The sequence below is a fragment of the Brachyistius frenatus genome, unplaced genomic scaffold, assembly GCF_029030835.1.
Source record: "Brachyistius frenatus isolate BFR_SWC_R1_liver_20210118 unplaced genomic scaffold, ASM2903083v1 Contig_12, whole genome shotgun sequence".
Taxonomy (NCBI): Eukaryota; Metazoa; Chordata; class Actinopteri; family Embiotocidae; genus Brachyistius; species Brachyistius frenatus.
Window position 1 is genome coordinate 2562685 of NW_027210611.1, and position 13230 is coordinate 2575914.

General features: G+C 38.7%; 1 protein-coding gene across 7 annotated transcripts in view; it reads left to right on the forward strand.

Annotated features, from left to right (window-relative positions):
* The window catches only part of asic1c (acid-sensing (proton-gated) ion channel 1c), an 88155-nt gene extending 75149 nt beyond the window's left edge, over positions 1-13006 (forward strand). For 2 of the 7 annotated variants that reach the window (XM_069692161.1, XM_069692159.1), the window contains exons 4-11: positions 3285-3435; positions 3529-3585; positions 4027-4180; positions 4417-4508; positions 4862-4941; positions 5563-5634; positions 8463-8515; positions 9639-13002. In XM_069692161.1, the coding sequence (XP_069548262.1) occupies positions 3285-3435; positions 3529-3585; positions 4027-4180; positions 4417-4508; positions 4862-4941; positions 5563-5634; positions 8463-8515; positions 9639-9717 (738 nt within the window). In that variant the 3' untranslated portion in view covers positions 9718-13002. Of the gene's footprint in view, positions 1-1290; positions 1419-3284; positions 3436-3528; positions 3586-4026; positions 4181-4416; positions 4509-4861; positions 4942-5562; positions 5635-8130; positions 8157-8462; positions 8516-9638 lie in introns of all 7 variants that reach the window. The other 5 variants (XM_069692160.1, XM_069692156.1, XM_069692158.1 and 2 more) reach the window with 5 other exon arrangements.
* The last annotated feature ends 224 nt before the right edge of the window (positions 13007-13230 follow it).

Here is a 13230-nt window from a genome sequence, read left to right on the forward strand (position 1 = left end):
AGATGTAAAAACTAGTTACGCCCGAATTGATTGAAACAGCCTGTGTGCAAGGACATAACACCAAGCTGACATGGATTTCCTATCCAAATCAAATTAACCTGTACAGCGCTTATGTGATGCTGCCAAGAGAAAAAAAAATATCTAATTGCGTCTTTTTTGTGTGCACTAGAATAGACCACCAGACAAACAACAGTCTCTGATTTTCAAGCAGAAACAGTGACGGAATAAAGAAATATCCTCATACAAACAGAGAAACATTCATTGTAAGTCACAGGAAAATGGCAGCTGGGTCTCAAGGGACTTGAGGTTCTGCAATGATTACCTTTGAGATCAAGAGTATTTTTGTATTGTGCTGCAGGCTCATTAAAAAAATGTCTTCTACATAATCAGATCCTGTGAAGAAGTAATGGATACTTGAGCAGGAAATCAAATTCATTTTTTTCGCGATTAATTAAACTTGAATGATTTTGCTCCTGAAGTTAATTGACCTGGTTAGTTCATCAGCATGAGATAAATGGTTAAGTAAAATCTTTCACCCTCGTCTAAGCAGAATAACATGGGATGACTAAGGCAGAGCTTTCATCAAACAGACACTTGGGCACCACAAAGAGGACAAATTTTAACTTTGGGAAGCTGCTTTTGAAATAATTGTCTCTCTCTTTCTGTCTTTTCTTTCTACAAATGTTGTTAATGCTCCAAGTGTATCATCATTCAGCCATCTCGAAAGGACTGAATCTGGTCAATTGATCACAATCACAAAGTTTCCTCCGGAAAGCAAAAGAAGTGCACTGATTGTCATTTATAATCATGACACAAGTGGCCACACCACCGACAGCTAAGACATGTTTACGAGCTAAAAGATGTGCAGAATGAATTAGACTGTCATCAAAGTCTGACCGGCATTAATTTCAGTCAGTGTCCGTCGAGTGCAGCGACACTGCTCTCAGTGTAATAATAGGATGAAGACTTTTCATTTGTAAATCTTCTGTCAGGAGTTTAATTTTTAATAGAAGGCTTTGACTTGTGAGCCCAGAGAAACATGAGGACTACACCACCAAATTTTGGACTAGAATAAAGTAACAGTTTGAAACTGAACTGTGTCTTCACTCAAGCTTGAGTGGAAGTGAGAAGAGAATGGCTGAATGACAAGCTGTAGCAGAGTTTATTGTCACGCTGACAACGGGATGTTTGTCTGGAGGGGTCGTCCACTTTCTGTCCCTCACCTCACTGTTGCTCCTGTTTTGTTTTTGATATTGATGCGGGCTGTGTTCCCTCACCTCCTCGCCCTAGATGAGACGTCCTATGAGGCCGGCATAAAGGTACAGCTTCACTCTCAGTCAGAGCCTCCTTTCCTCCACGAGCTGGGCTTCGGGGTCGCCCCCGGCTTCCAAACGTTCGTTTCCACCCAAGAGCAGAGGGTAGCGTATGACTGACTGGGCTTGCTGCATGCCGCAATATACTGTATTGTTAAATAGCTACACACTCATCAAACTCCACTCTTTCATCTGCTGGTGACCCCCTCCCTCTAAGGAATGGATCCATCTCCCACCCCACCCCCCACCCCCACCCCCCCTCTGTGTGACTGAAGCAACAACATGCAACAGCGTCTGCAGTCTGTCCTTGTCGTCATTGTCTTCTCTGTTTAATAGATACTACTAAAGAGCAGATCTTGTGTTTTATTCCTTTAAGCCAATCATCCGAGTCTGTATGTTCATCACAGCTGTTGTTTGGCTTCACCCTTTCTCTCCCATGTACAGTTCTATAAACACTTTTTGTTGGCTTTGCTTTTATGCGACGTCGGGGCGATCCACCGGACCACATCTTAATGTCATCAGGAGGGACCTGATAATGTCATTCATTAGGTTTATTACCCACGAGGACTCTGGCATCAGTTTATAGGGCAGAATATATTGCGTCAGGGTTTCATCGCCAGTGTATCTCCAGCTATGAAAGGCTGTGGGCTAGAAATGGAGTTCAATAAAGGCTTAATCATGTTTGCCAGTTTAAATCCACTCCTTGAACGAATTGCACTCTATCTCTTTCGCTTTCTATTGACTAAATGACCGTCAGATTGTCAGAGTTAGCCTGATTAGACCTGGTGGAGACGAGCAGGAATTACAGTGAACTTTAATGTGACAATAGCAGCACAATTCCTCTGTGAAGTTTGCCAGGAAGAAGCTCTTGGCATTGATTGTTGACTCGCTCCCACTGCACTTAGCAGCTATACTTAAATGCTACAATACCCAAATAAGCGTTGCAGGCCTTCATAAATAATTGGTTTATTTGGCCATGAAAATGAGTAGTAGGCATTCATTACCATAAACTGCTGTAAACAAGACATTTAAAGAGAACTGAGAGTGTTGCTAGTGGTTAGAGGTCAGTTTGTTCAGTACGCCAATAAGGACTTCTTTTAACATCTTAAAGAGAGATCTGCACACACGAGGCAAACAGAGCTCTAAAGTTCAGTGTGAACCAAACCTTAAAAAATTCAGGCGTTAAATATTCCTCACTAATTGATTCATTAAGAATTCCCTGAGTTACTCATAAATATGATGACCTGCTCTTCACCTTTTAATGAGACTTCCAACTCTAATGAGAATGCGAACTGACTCTACAATGCATCCTCTCCTCATTGTTAAATTCATAGCGCTGCGCAGGGTAGTTTTGTAATAAACTCTCACAGGCGTAGATTAGAAAATCTAAGTAGTTCATCAACAATAAAAAACACTTTTGTAAGCTTCTAGAGAGTAGGTTGTTCATCAGGACTTAATCTTCATTCAATATACTACTTATTACCATAAAAGACGAGGTTATGTTCTGTATAATGTCTGTTAAACTCATTTGGTTGTTCATTTGAAAAGTGTAAACTGTTTATTCTGTTCTCAGGGTTGTAAAATTTGTCCATTGATTGTGGTGTCCTGTCTGAAACTACACATTTTACAGAGTTCTATTCAGTCCGTCTCTATTCCCATGGTACTCTGCTTCCTACCGGGGACTAGACCTGCATCAGTAATGTTCTGCATGACGTTGCTTGCCGCTACACATGAGCAATACTGTTGTTCTGACTGGACATTTTATGCCAATATTGTCACAGTGCACATTTCATTGAAATGCTTCTGTATTTTTTTTCTTTTCTTTTCATGTTTGAGACATTTTCATTGGGTTTTGTCAGCTTGTCGTGCCCTTTTTGTACTTCTGCCACTCCGGGCTTTGCATTATGTTATTCGTTGTAATCCCATGCGAAGATACACTGAGAGAAAAACATGTGCTGTTTGCTGTTTCAGCTTCAGTACCTCCCACCGCCTTGGGGCGATTGCAAGTCTACTCCAATAGACTCTGAATTCTTCTCCACGTACAGCATCACGGCATGTCGCATTGACTGTGAAACCCGGTACCTGCTGGAGAACTGCAACTGTAGGATGGTTCACATGCCGGGTATGAACTCAGACTGACCAATGAAAGCAGGTTGTGAATTCTTGTGTCTTCTTCATTAAAGTAATAAGTATTATATTTTATTATTTCACACAGGGACCTCAACGGTTTGCACACCCGAGCAGTACAAAGACTGTGCTGACCCAGCTTTAGGTGAGCCCACACACTTTATCATATAAAATATTTCTCTGATATTATTGCTTTAATACTTTAGTTCAACCAAGTCTTCAGCAGCAGTGCCATGGGCCTACTCCACCTTTAGATAATATCTATGTAGCTTTCATTTGAAATGACTTTAATCTCAGATAGTGCTGAAGCAAAAGAATAAAGTTAAATTATTGTCTAAAAATTACATGAGGAAGTTTTTCAATGTTTCTGTGCTTCACTGATATCAAATTAAATCCCAGATTTTTTTTCTTTCCGCTGTATCATGGCTTCAGTCATTATTTGCTTTCATGGAAAGTGAACGATGGCAGCGAATGTAGTGCTGTTGTGTGCAGAGATATTTTTAGCCGACAGTGAGAGCCTCATCGTGCAGGTTTGTTTGATTTTTCATAGTGATCGTTATATTTAAATGACTTTGATCATCCACAGACTTTTTGGTAGAGAAAGACAACGATTACTGTGTCTGTCAGACCCCCTGCAACATGACTCGCTATGGCAAGGAGCTGTCCATGGTTAAGATCCCCAGTAAGGCATCTGCTAAATATCTGGCTAAGAAATTCAACAAAACTGAGCAATATATTGGGTAAGTATTATTTAGTATTAGTCCGTTATTTAGATAATGCCCTCTTTCTTTTTTTTTTTTTGTCTGTTCATGGATGGATGTACTGTGACATAGCATGACCTGAGTCTCCATCGTTCACCTTCAATGTAACAATAATGAAAGATAGTTACACAGGAAATTTGACATGTCCTTTGCTGTAATGTAATATCAGCAGAAGTGAAATCTGTTGGCTGTGCTCTGGTCTGTCCCCTTTCCAGAGAAAATATATTGGTCTTGGACATCTTCTTTGAAGCTCTGAACTATGAGAAGATTGAGCAGAAGAAGGCCTATGAAATTGCAGGGCTACTCGGTAAGATTCTTGCTCATTGTGACAGAAAAAAAAAAAAAGTGGTTGACCTCGGTATCAGCACTCTTAGTGGGCTCCCTGCCGTACATTTCACATTGTGTGTTCACGCCTGGTGCTTTGAGGTTTCCTCTTTGAACTCTCGAAGCAGGCTGAGCACATTTTCATAATCTGATGCTCTTCCAAGGGCGGCTGGGTTGGGTCTGATGAGACGTTAGGGCTGGATGGACACTTTTGACAATTCTGCTCAGATTATTCAGAAAGATACTGAATTAGATGTGACAGCGAGGGGGAATGGTTTCATGCACCATTGTTCAATTACTGTACCTGCCCATATCTGTTCATCTCTCTTCCTCTAGGTGACATTGGAGGTCAGATGGGATTGTTTATTGGAGCCAGTGTTCTAACAATACTCGAAATATTTGACTACCTGTATGAGGTAAATGACTGAAAATGAAAAGTTATTAGCTATACTTGAATTTGTTCTTGTTCTAGTGTTTATAAAGGCAGTTTGCTTTTGTTTTCACACCATGTAAGATTAATATAGTATGAAATATATTAGAACTGCTGATGTTTAATCCTAAAAGAATAGACATTTTGGGAAATGCATTTATTATTTTCTTGCTGAGAGTTAGATGAGAAGATTGATACTCTCATGTTTGTACGGTACATACAAAGAGGCAGCCAGCTGCTGGTTAGCTTATTTTAGCATAAAGACTGGGAACAGGAGGAGCCTGTCTCTCACTGAAAGGAACAAAATCTTCTTAGTACCTGGAATCTTGTCATCCCTGTTCAGTTGTCACAGGCAAAATCGACTCAGGAGGTCATTTTGTCCACTTTTGTTTTCCTGTAGACTTAACAAACAAGTTATAGAATTTTTATTAGTGAGCTTTAGAAAGGCTGGCAGGTGGATTTTGTTGAGAGTTGCTGAGTGGTATTGATCTTTTCATCTAACTTGGCAAGAAAGCGGATAATTGAATTTCCCAAAATCTCCAATGTCTACGACCAAGATCTATTCCATCTGTGAATAATGTTTATCTGATGTTTTCTTTGCATTTAGGTGTTCAAGGATAAGGTTTTGGGTTACTTCATACGCAAGAAAAGACCACAGCGTTGCCAGAGCGACAATCTGGTAATTTTTAGTCTCTCAGAACGCATTTGATCGGATGAAATGAATGTGGTGAATCAGATGAGCTCAGGAACAACAACAACACCAACAAAATGTCTGCTCGCACCAGAAATGCTTTCAATGAACAGCACCAGAGAAAAGCACATCACATTATGTCACCATTAATTTAAATTTCCCATTCAGAAACAATACAGTATATTTTTCTCGAAAACATATTCATTAATGATGCATACGTTGTTTTTATTGCACAGTGTGAATACATAATCATTCTTTATTTACATCATAAGAAGCAGCAGGAATTATTTGCCATGAGGACACAAATGCACAACAGTTTTACACATGGAATGCAGATGAGTATTGACAAGAACAAAGTGAGTCTATAAGTGTGTTTTTTCAAGCTTTTTTTTTGCGGTTACTTAGTGTGTTTAAAGCTCAGTGTACAGATAAGTAGAAGTGAAGTGTCTGACCTGCTTTCAGTTAACTTTTATTCATGACTCATAAAGTGCTCTTATTATCAGAGGTTATGGCCCTTATCTCATTTAATCCCACACATGAACCCACTTTTCAGTATTTACACATAATACAGTGACTTCTCGATGTCACCGTCTATCATGTAATTACAGTTCACTTAGGGCAGGAAAAGCTGTTATTGTACTTGGTTATTTTTTCTCTTTGCCTGGCAGCATAATTAGAGGAAATTCAGACTGGATTCAGGTAAGAGCAGAAGAGTGAGAAGAAAGCAGAACAAGATTATTGAGGTCTGCAGATGTTATTAACATTTCATGATCAACTTGTTTTGAAAACCATCAAGGCAATATAAACCAATTTAACTTCACAATGAAAACAAGAGTAATGGGAGGCATTCCTGTCCTGCACTCAATCACAGCATTTTGCGTAGCCCTATGGTTTAACACTCTGCGTCCAGAGGCAACTGCACTCCCCCTGAATGTTATATAAGCTTTATACAGGGCAATTAATCAATGATTTATAACAGAAATGCACCTCCTTAAAATTAGGAATCAGCAACAGCTCAGCACAAACTGCTGAATCAAACCCCCATCGAAGGTTGGAAAGGCTTATTTTACTGGCTACTGTTATATTACTCTTCTCACTGTATTTAAAAGAATTATAAATGCTATTATTTTCAATCAAATTTTAAATGGATCTGAAACATTCAGTTTTTTCACCTTCAGCTCTTGCTTGGTGTGAACACATCAAGTTTCCTCTCTGATAGCAAATACATAAATAACTTTCAAGGAGTCCCACAAGGAAGAGGCTTAGGTCCATAAGAGTTGTACATGTCAAGTGAACACATGTTGCCTGGAAAATGTACACAAAAAAACCCACACAGGGCCTCTGACTATCACATAACAACCACTTTACCCAGTCCGCCTCTGGGACCTAACACGACAAGAAGTGTTCTCTATAGAGCATCTTCTGCCTGCAATATGTTATCCACTAATGTGGAGGAGATCTAAAGATTGATTTTCAAATACTTACTGAAACATTTGAGAATTAAAAACTAAAAGTGGGTTGGTTTGTTTTTCTTTTTTTTTAAAGTTTATTTTCTTTTCTTTTCTTTTATTGTATAACTTTATTTGCAATTTTATTTTTGCCCTATTTTCTGTGTATGTTCCTTTATGTCTGCTCTTGTTCATTTGATACTATTTGATGTTAATGACTTTTTAAAAGTGTCATAACAGTGATCATATTGCTCAAACTTTTCTTTCAGTGAAAACAAATAGAGTGTATTACTCAAATATAAATGGTAAAAGCCATTTAATCCAGTTCTTTATTTCTAACGTGGGGGACAACTGAAGTATAGCTAAAGTCTAAGAAATAAAAGAGTCTCTAATCCATCTGTGCGGCTCACTTTAGGGGTAAAATCAGCTAAAGCTAAAACATTTTCCTCTTTTCTAGTGCTGTTTTAATGAAAAGCATTTCAGCAGGTTTTTGTGATATGCAGACATTTCCTTTTGTCCCTGAGCTTATTGTACCAACCAGTTTGCATCCAGCTTTCTTGGCAGAATGTTGGAAATGCAGGCGCTGTTATGCATTATGTGTCACACATTAGAAGCAAAAAGAAAGCATGCAAAAATAGGTTGTCCCTAATTTTTCTTCAAATTGGTGAAAAGTTATGAGGTTGTGTCTGCATGAGGACTGTGTTGTTGCATGCTAGTTTCTACGAGTTCAGAATTCAGTCTGTTAGCTGGTGTAGAAGAAAAGATTGAAAGAATATGTTTAGTCTCTTTGGCAGAAGTGGAGTGAACTTAATCCAACATGAAGGAGATTCATGAAGGAGATTAGTTAAGGCTGGTTTTATTAGGCTGCGTAGTAAGGCAGTGGGAGAAGAAGCATTTATTTAGTGGACTGCACTCAGTCTTACATAGTGTGATATTTATTGTATTCTGCTCCACTCATATCATATGTTCACCTCTTTACTGGAAACCATCCTTTGTACTTTGTTTCTTTCATGTCCAATAACCGTTTTTCAATTAGTCCATTGTCACATCTCCACTCAGGCAGTAATTCAGTTGTTTATAAGCCTTTATTTTAAGTTTGACTCTCATTGTCTTCAGTGTTCATCAACATTTCCTGATGACAGGAAGCGGCTTTTACTTTCCCTGCTTAATATAAAAAATTAAATTAAAAAAAACAACTTTATTTTGATTTTGAATGGCCAACTTCCTTCAGTACTTTAATGATATCACTGAGGGGAAAACAGTCTTTCGCTGCATTCCCTCGGTATCTTAACTTATAGCATATACATTGTGTTTTATTTTCATTTCAGTCACCCTCACCCATCTTTCTTTTCATCATGTCTATTCCAGGAGTATCCAGAGAACCCAACCAGCCCGGGTGTCACGCCTAATCATGCCCCCAGGTAGCACACCCCATTGATAATAGATGCTCCCTCCCATGCTGTCCCTCTCTTTCATACATACTTGAGACCATCTCATACATAATTTCCTCAGTTGTTACTATTGATTTGGTTGGCAGTCAACAAAAAAGGGGTGATTATCCATCTCCAGCGAGCATTTTAATATCTACTGCCATGTCAGGACACGTCAGCTGTGGTATGTGTCCGTTATTCATTGGCTCAACAGGAGACATGAGTTGGTTGGATTCTCCAAGTGCGCAAAGATTTTACTCTTTGCACCATGCAAAGCTTTCTCCTTCCACTGAATAATGATGCTTTTTTCCCATAGGATAAAGCGCAGTACTCCTGTGAAAACAGATTACGTATTTATTGAATTGTACAAAAAAGCTGAACCACATGAGATCTATTTGTTTCCCTGCAGCACAGAGGTCCATTTAGAGGCAATGTGTTTGAGGCTCGTGCCAGATAACATCACTAGATGCATTACTTTGTGATGTTATCGCAGGTCTGCATGCAGCAAGTTTGCACAAAATACAAACGGGTCTTTGTCTGCTGGAATAGCCATTTTTGCCGATGGGACTACCAGTGTCTGTTATCTGCATATCAGCAGTTATCTATTTAATAAGCGCCTTTGCACATAGAGGGAAATGCAGACATATGTGGCTGTTCTGAAACTCCCATAACCTAAGAATTTCACATGCTAGTGTAAAAACAGAACTAAAAATATGCTGTTTTCTTTCTCTTGTCCCTCCTTTCATTCATTTAACCCCACCGTCCCCTGATTTATCTTCTCACAACCTGTGAAACATATGCAACATGGCTGATGTTCAAAATCTGTTGTGTTCATGGTCTCATCATTGTCCACATATGTTTCTGTCATTCATCAATTATACATCCTATCCTTGTGTCTGTGGCACTCATAATCATACATTTTTTTGTGCTTTTGCTCAATTTCTCTGCACCACATCCAATTTTTTCCCCCTCTGCATCACTCCATGTTCGTTCTGATCGCTCTCATTTTACTTGTGGCTCATTTATTTCTTCCATCATCATCACCCCCCGACATCGCTCCTCCCTAAACCCGGTTGAACTCGTCTCCCCTCCTTCCCCCTCCTCTGTTTTGCAGAGCACCTGTGACACCCTCCGGAGTCACTCGGACAGTCTCGGATTCACGCCGAACATGTTACCTCGTCACCCGACTTTAGGCAACTTTGAGGAGTTTGCTTGTTGATGACATAAAGTAGGGGTCGTGGGTGGGGGTGGCACATCTGGGGACTTGACAGCAAACTGTGAAATCATTTATGTATTTAACAGAAAAGGGTTGAGTGTATACTCAAAAACGCATAGTACAGTTTATCAATGCCTGAATAGAAATAGAATACTATCATCAGTGAAAAATAAACAACAAAAAAAAGAGAGACCATTTCCAAAACAGAACTCAGGTTTAACTGGCATGTCAAGGCGTCAGTGTTTATTTATTCATGTTTCATTTTGTAGATTTGTTTTTGTTATCCAGTCACTTCAGAGTATACAATCAGTGAAGATAAATGTGTTCAAAAAAGGGATTCTGACATGAGTTGAGACGAGTTACGTGGTACCGCTGTGCTAGTTTTGCTGTACATCAATCAAAAAAAAAAACACGTTGATTGGTTATGTGTAGCAGCGTTTATCATCAGTGTTATGCTGGCATTTAACCAATGCTGTATTGAGTGACCTTATTATAACCTGTCACCAGTTTTAACAGGAGAGCCTTTTTAGAAATCTACTCCACGTTAATGAGCGGATTGGATTGTTGGTCAGAAGAGCTACACAGACCTGAATCACAACACTAGACTAGTGTTTACCGTTGCCTTTTGCTACTATGAGGCTTTGAACTGTCTCATTAATTAGACTGTGCTTATTCAATTTAAAAACACAAGAGGAACTTGATTATTTGTATATATGCAAGTGTTAGATTTTGTTTTATATGGACCCTAGAACGACAGAATTCTGAATTGGATGTTTTTTGTCGACTTTAGTGCTTTTTTTTACACAGTAAGGGGGAAAAAAGAGAGCGAGGAGACAAATAAGGCTGTTGATTATATCTTTATATAGCTGACATTTCAATTTTCATTCATATTTCCCAATTTTTTTTATAAAGTGCTGCAGTGCTGATGGTCACAAGAAAAAATTACTTGCTCACATTCAACTTGCTGTAAAATTAGGCCCTAATTTCTATTGAAGTCATGAGAATAGAAACAATCAAAATTTCCTTTGCCTTTCTTAATAATTTAGTTTTTTCATCACAGTGTCTTAAAGGTATTCATCAGCACAATACCCTATGATAGTAATCTATTCTCTATTGAACACAAGTAGAGTTTAAAAGGCTTGCTGGTGACATTCCTAAACTTGACAGAAATTTGTAAATACCCACAATCAAATGCCATGAAGAAATTCTGCTCCACTCATGTGAACCATTTGTCAGATACATATAAATATAGCTATATAGAGAGATTTAAAAGAAAAAAAAAGTGTTTCTTCATCTATTATTACACCAGAGGGAATTTGGACTTTCTATCTGGGTGGACCGTTAGTATCTTTGAGTTTCCGGTGATCACAACATGACAGACGACCGAATAGATTTTATTAGATTAAAGGGAATTTGCCTCAAAGCATCAAAACCACCGTGCACCTCAGCCCCATTCAGTTCGGTTGATTTTTAGAGAAATGCATTGTACAATTTTACCATTGTATCCTATTATTATGATTATTATTATTCCAGAATATGTAATAAGTCACAAATAACAGTTTGTGATGTATAAATGATCAAGTATAATAAACTCTATATTTACCCATCTTACTCACGTACACAACTTTTCTTCTAATCTTCTTGTCAGTCTGCTGCTTCTCTTGTTAACGTTCACCCTGTGTTATTTCAATCCGTGACACTACAATTATGGACTTGTTGGTACTATAAATACTTTTTTTTTTAAATGTGAAACTTTCAAGTATAACGCCAGTCAAGTAAGTGGTGTTCCTAACACTGTAGCTTTATTACTCTTGTCTGTGTATTAGATGACTGTTGATGTGAAGCACAAACCCTTGGAGATCAGCCATCACTTTGAAAGCCAATGACCAGACATCCATGGTTGTGACTGCCTGTTGTGACTCTAGTCTTAAAACTACACACACTGTTACACGTGGTTTGCTCACAGCTCCAGCATTATCAGGAATAAGAGTGTAATCCGAGCGGAGCCAAAGGCCACCTCGTGGAGGGAATTTATCCAAATGGAAATTTTACCTTTCAGGAAACAAAAAAGGTAAATCAGTGGCGTTGTGCCGTGAGCAATAAATGCATATAATCAGATAATCAAATTGACGTAGACAAATATTTAATTCGGGATTCCCATTTTCAATTCATGATTTATCCAGCGGCTGGAGTGGATGTAGACCGACCAGCTGCAACACTGTTGTATGATAAATTGTATGATAACCGTCATCAGCTTAGCAAAGAGACACAAATGCCAATTCATGTTACACAATGATGCTGCTCTGATGATGCTGCATTGCCATGAGGATTTTGGGTGTGACCGGTTAAAAAGCATAAAAATGACCCAACATTACCGCACACCATGGAGATAATGTGAAACTATCCCGGGTCTTTACCTCTCTCTCCCCACCCCCTGCCTTACTACCAGTCAAAGAACAGCAGAGTGTATCTGAGCTGGCAGAAACTATTACTGAACTATTTATGCTCCTTAAGTAGTCCTTCATTGATATTTACTGAATAGTTATGGCCAAGTAGAAAATATATATATATATATATTTCTGTCACCCAACATCTGAACTATTTTACTCCAATAATTTACAGCACATCACCCATTTTCCTCCTTGCATGACCACTGTGTATTACTATTATCTCTGGTCTATTAATGTAATATTACAATGTTATTCACTTTGTATTGTCCAAAGTGTATTTCTGGAGTCAGATGAATCAAAATGGTGTTCTCCACTTCCTGTGCTACAATGACCTGGATTTTTATCACACACAAATCCTTCTCTGACCAGGCTTGGGTTCGTGCAATGTAAGAAAGGTATGCCGAGACTAACAATTAAACAGTGTGGCTTGAAGTTAAAGTAGTTGAAGTCAACTAAAATGTGCCTTTAAGACTGAATCTTACAGGTGACATCAAGATTTTCCCGCACACACATACTCACACACACACACACACACACACACACACACACACACACACACACACACACACACACACACACACACACACATCTGGAGAACTGGAATTGCTTCATCTGGCTCTACATGCTCTATGTGCATTTTATTGTAGATATGTGATTTTAACTCTGAACTGTACATTAAATAGTTAATATACACTTAACTATGTGTAACGTAGTCAGTCTTAAGTCAAACTGCCTTGGGCGTTTCAAACAACTTTACTAAACAAAGTGGTGACACCCCCGTTAAATCTAACCTGACAAACGTTACACTGAAGTCAATTTAAATTTAAAGATGGTGATGAAGTCATTGGTCACAACTGGAGATTTAAACTTCATTCCTGACCTGGGAAAAAATAGTTGACATAAAAAGGCTCATCATTAGGTTAATTTAGGAGCTGTTTGTTCGTAAGTGTTAAGCTGCTTTGCTTAAAGGTGTCTTTAAAGGAGTTTTTGGCCACTAGTAGTGCTGTTGAGCATTGTTTCTGTGAAAAAACATGCAAGTA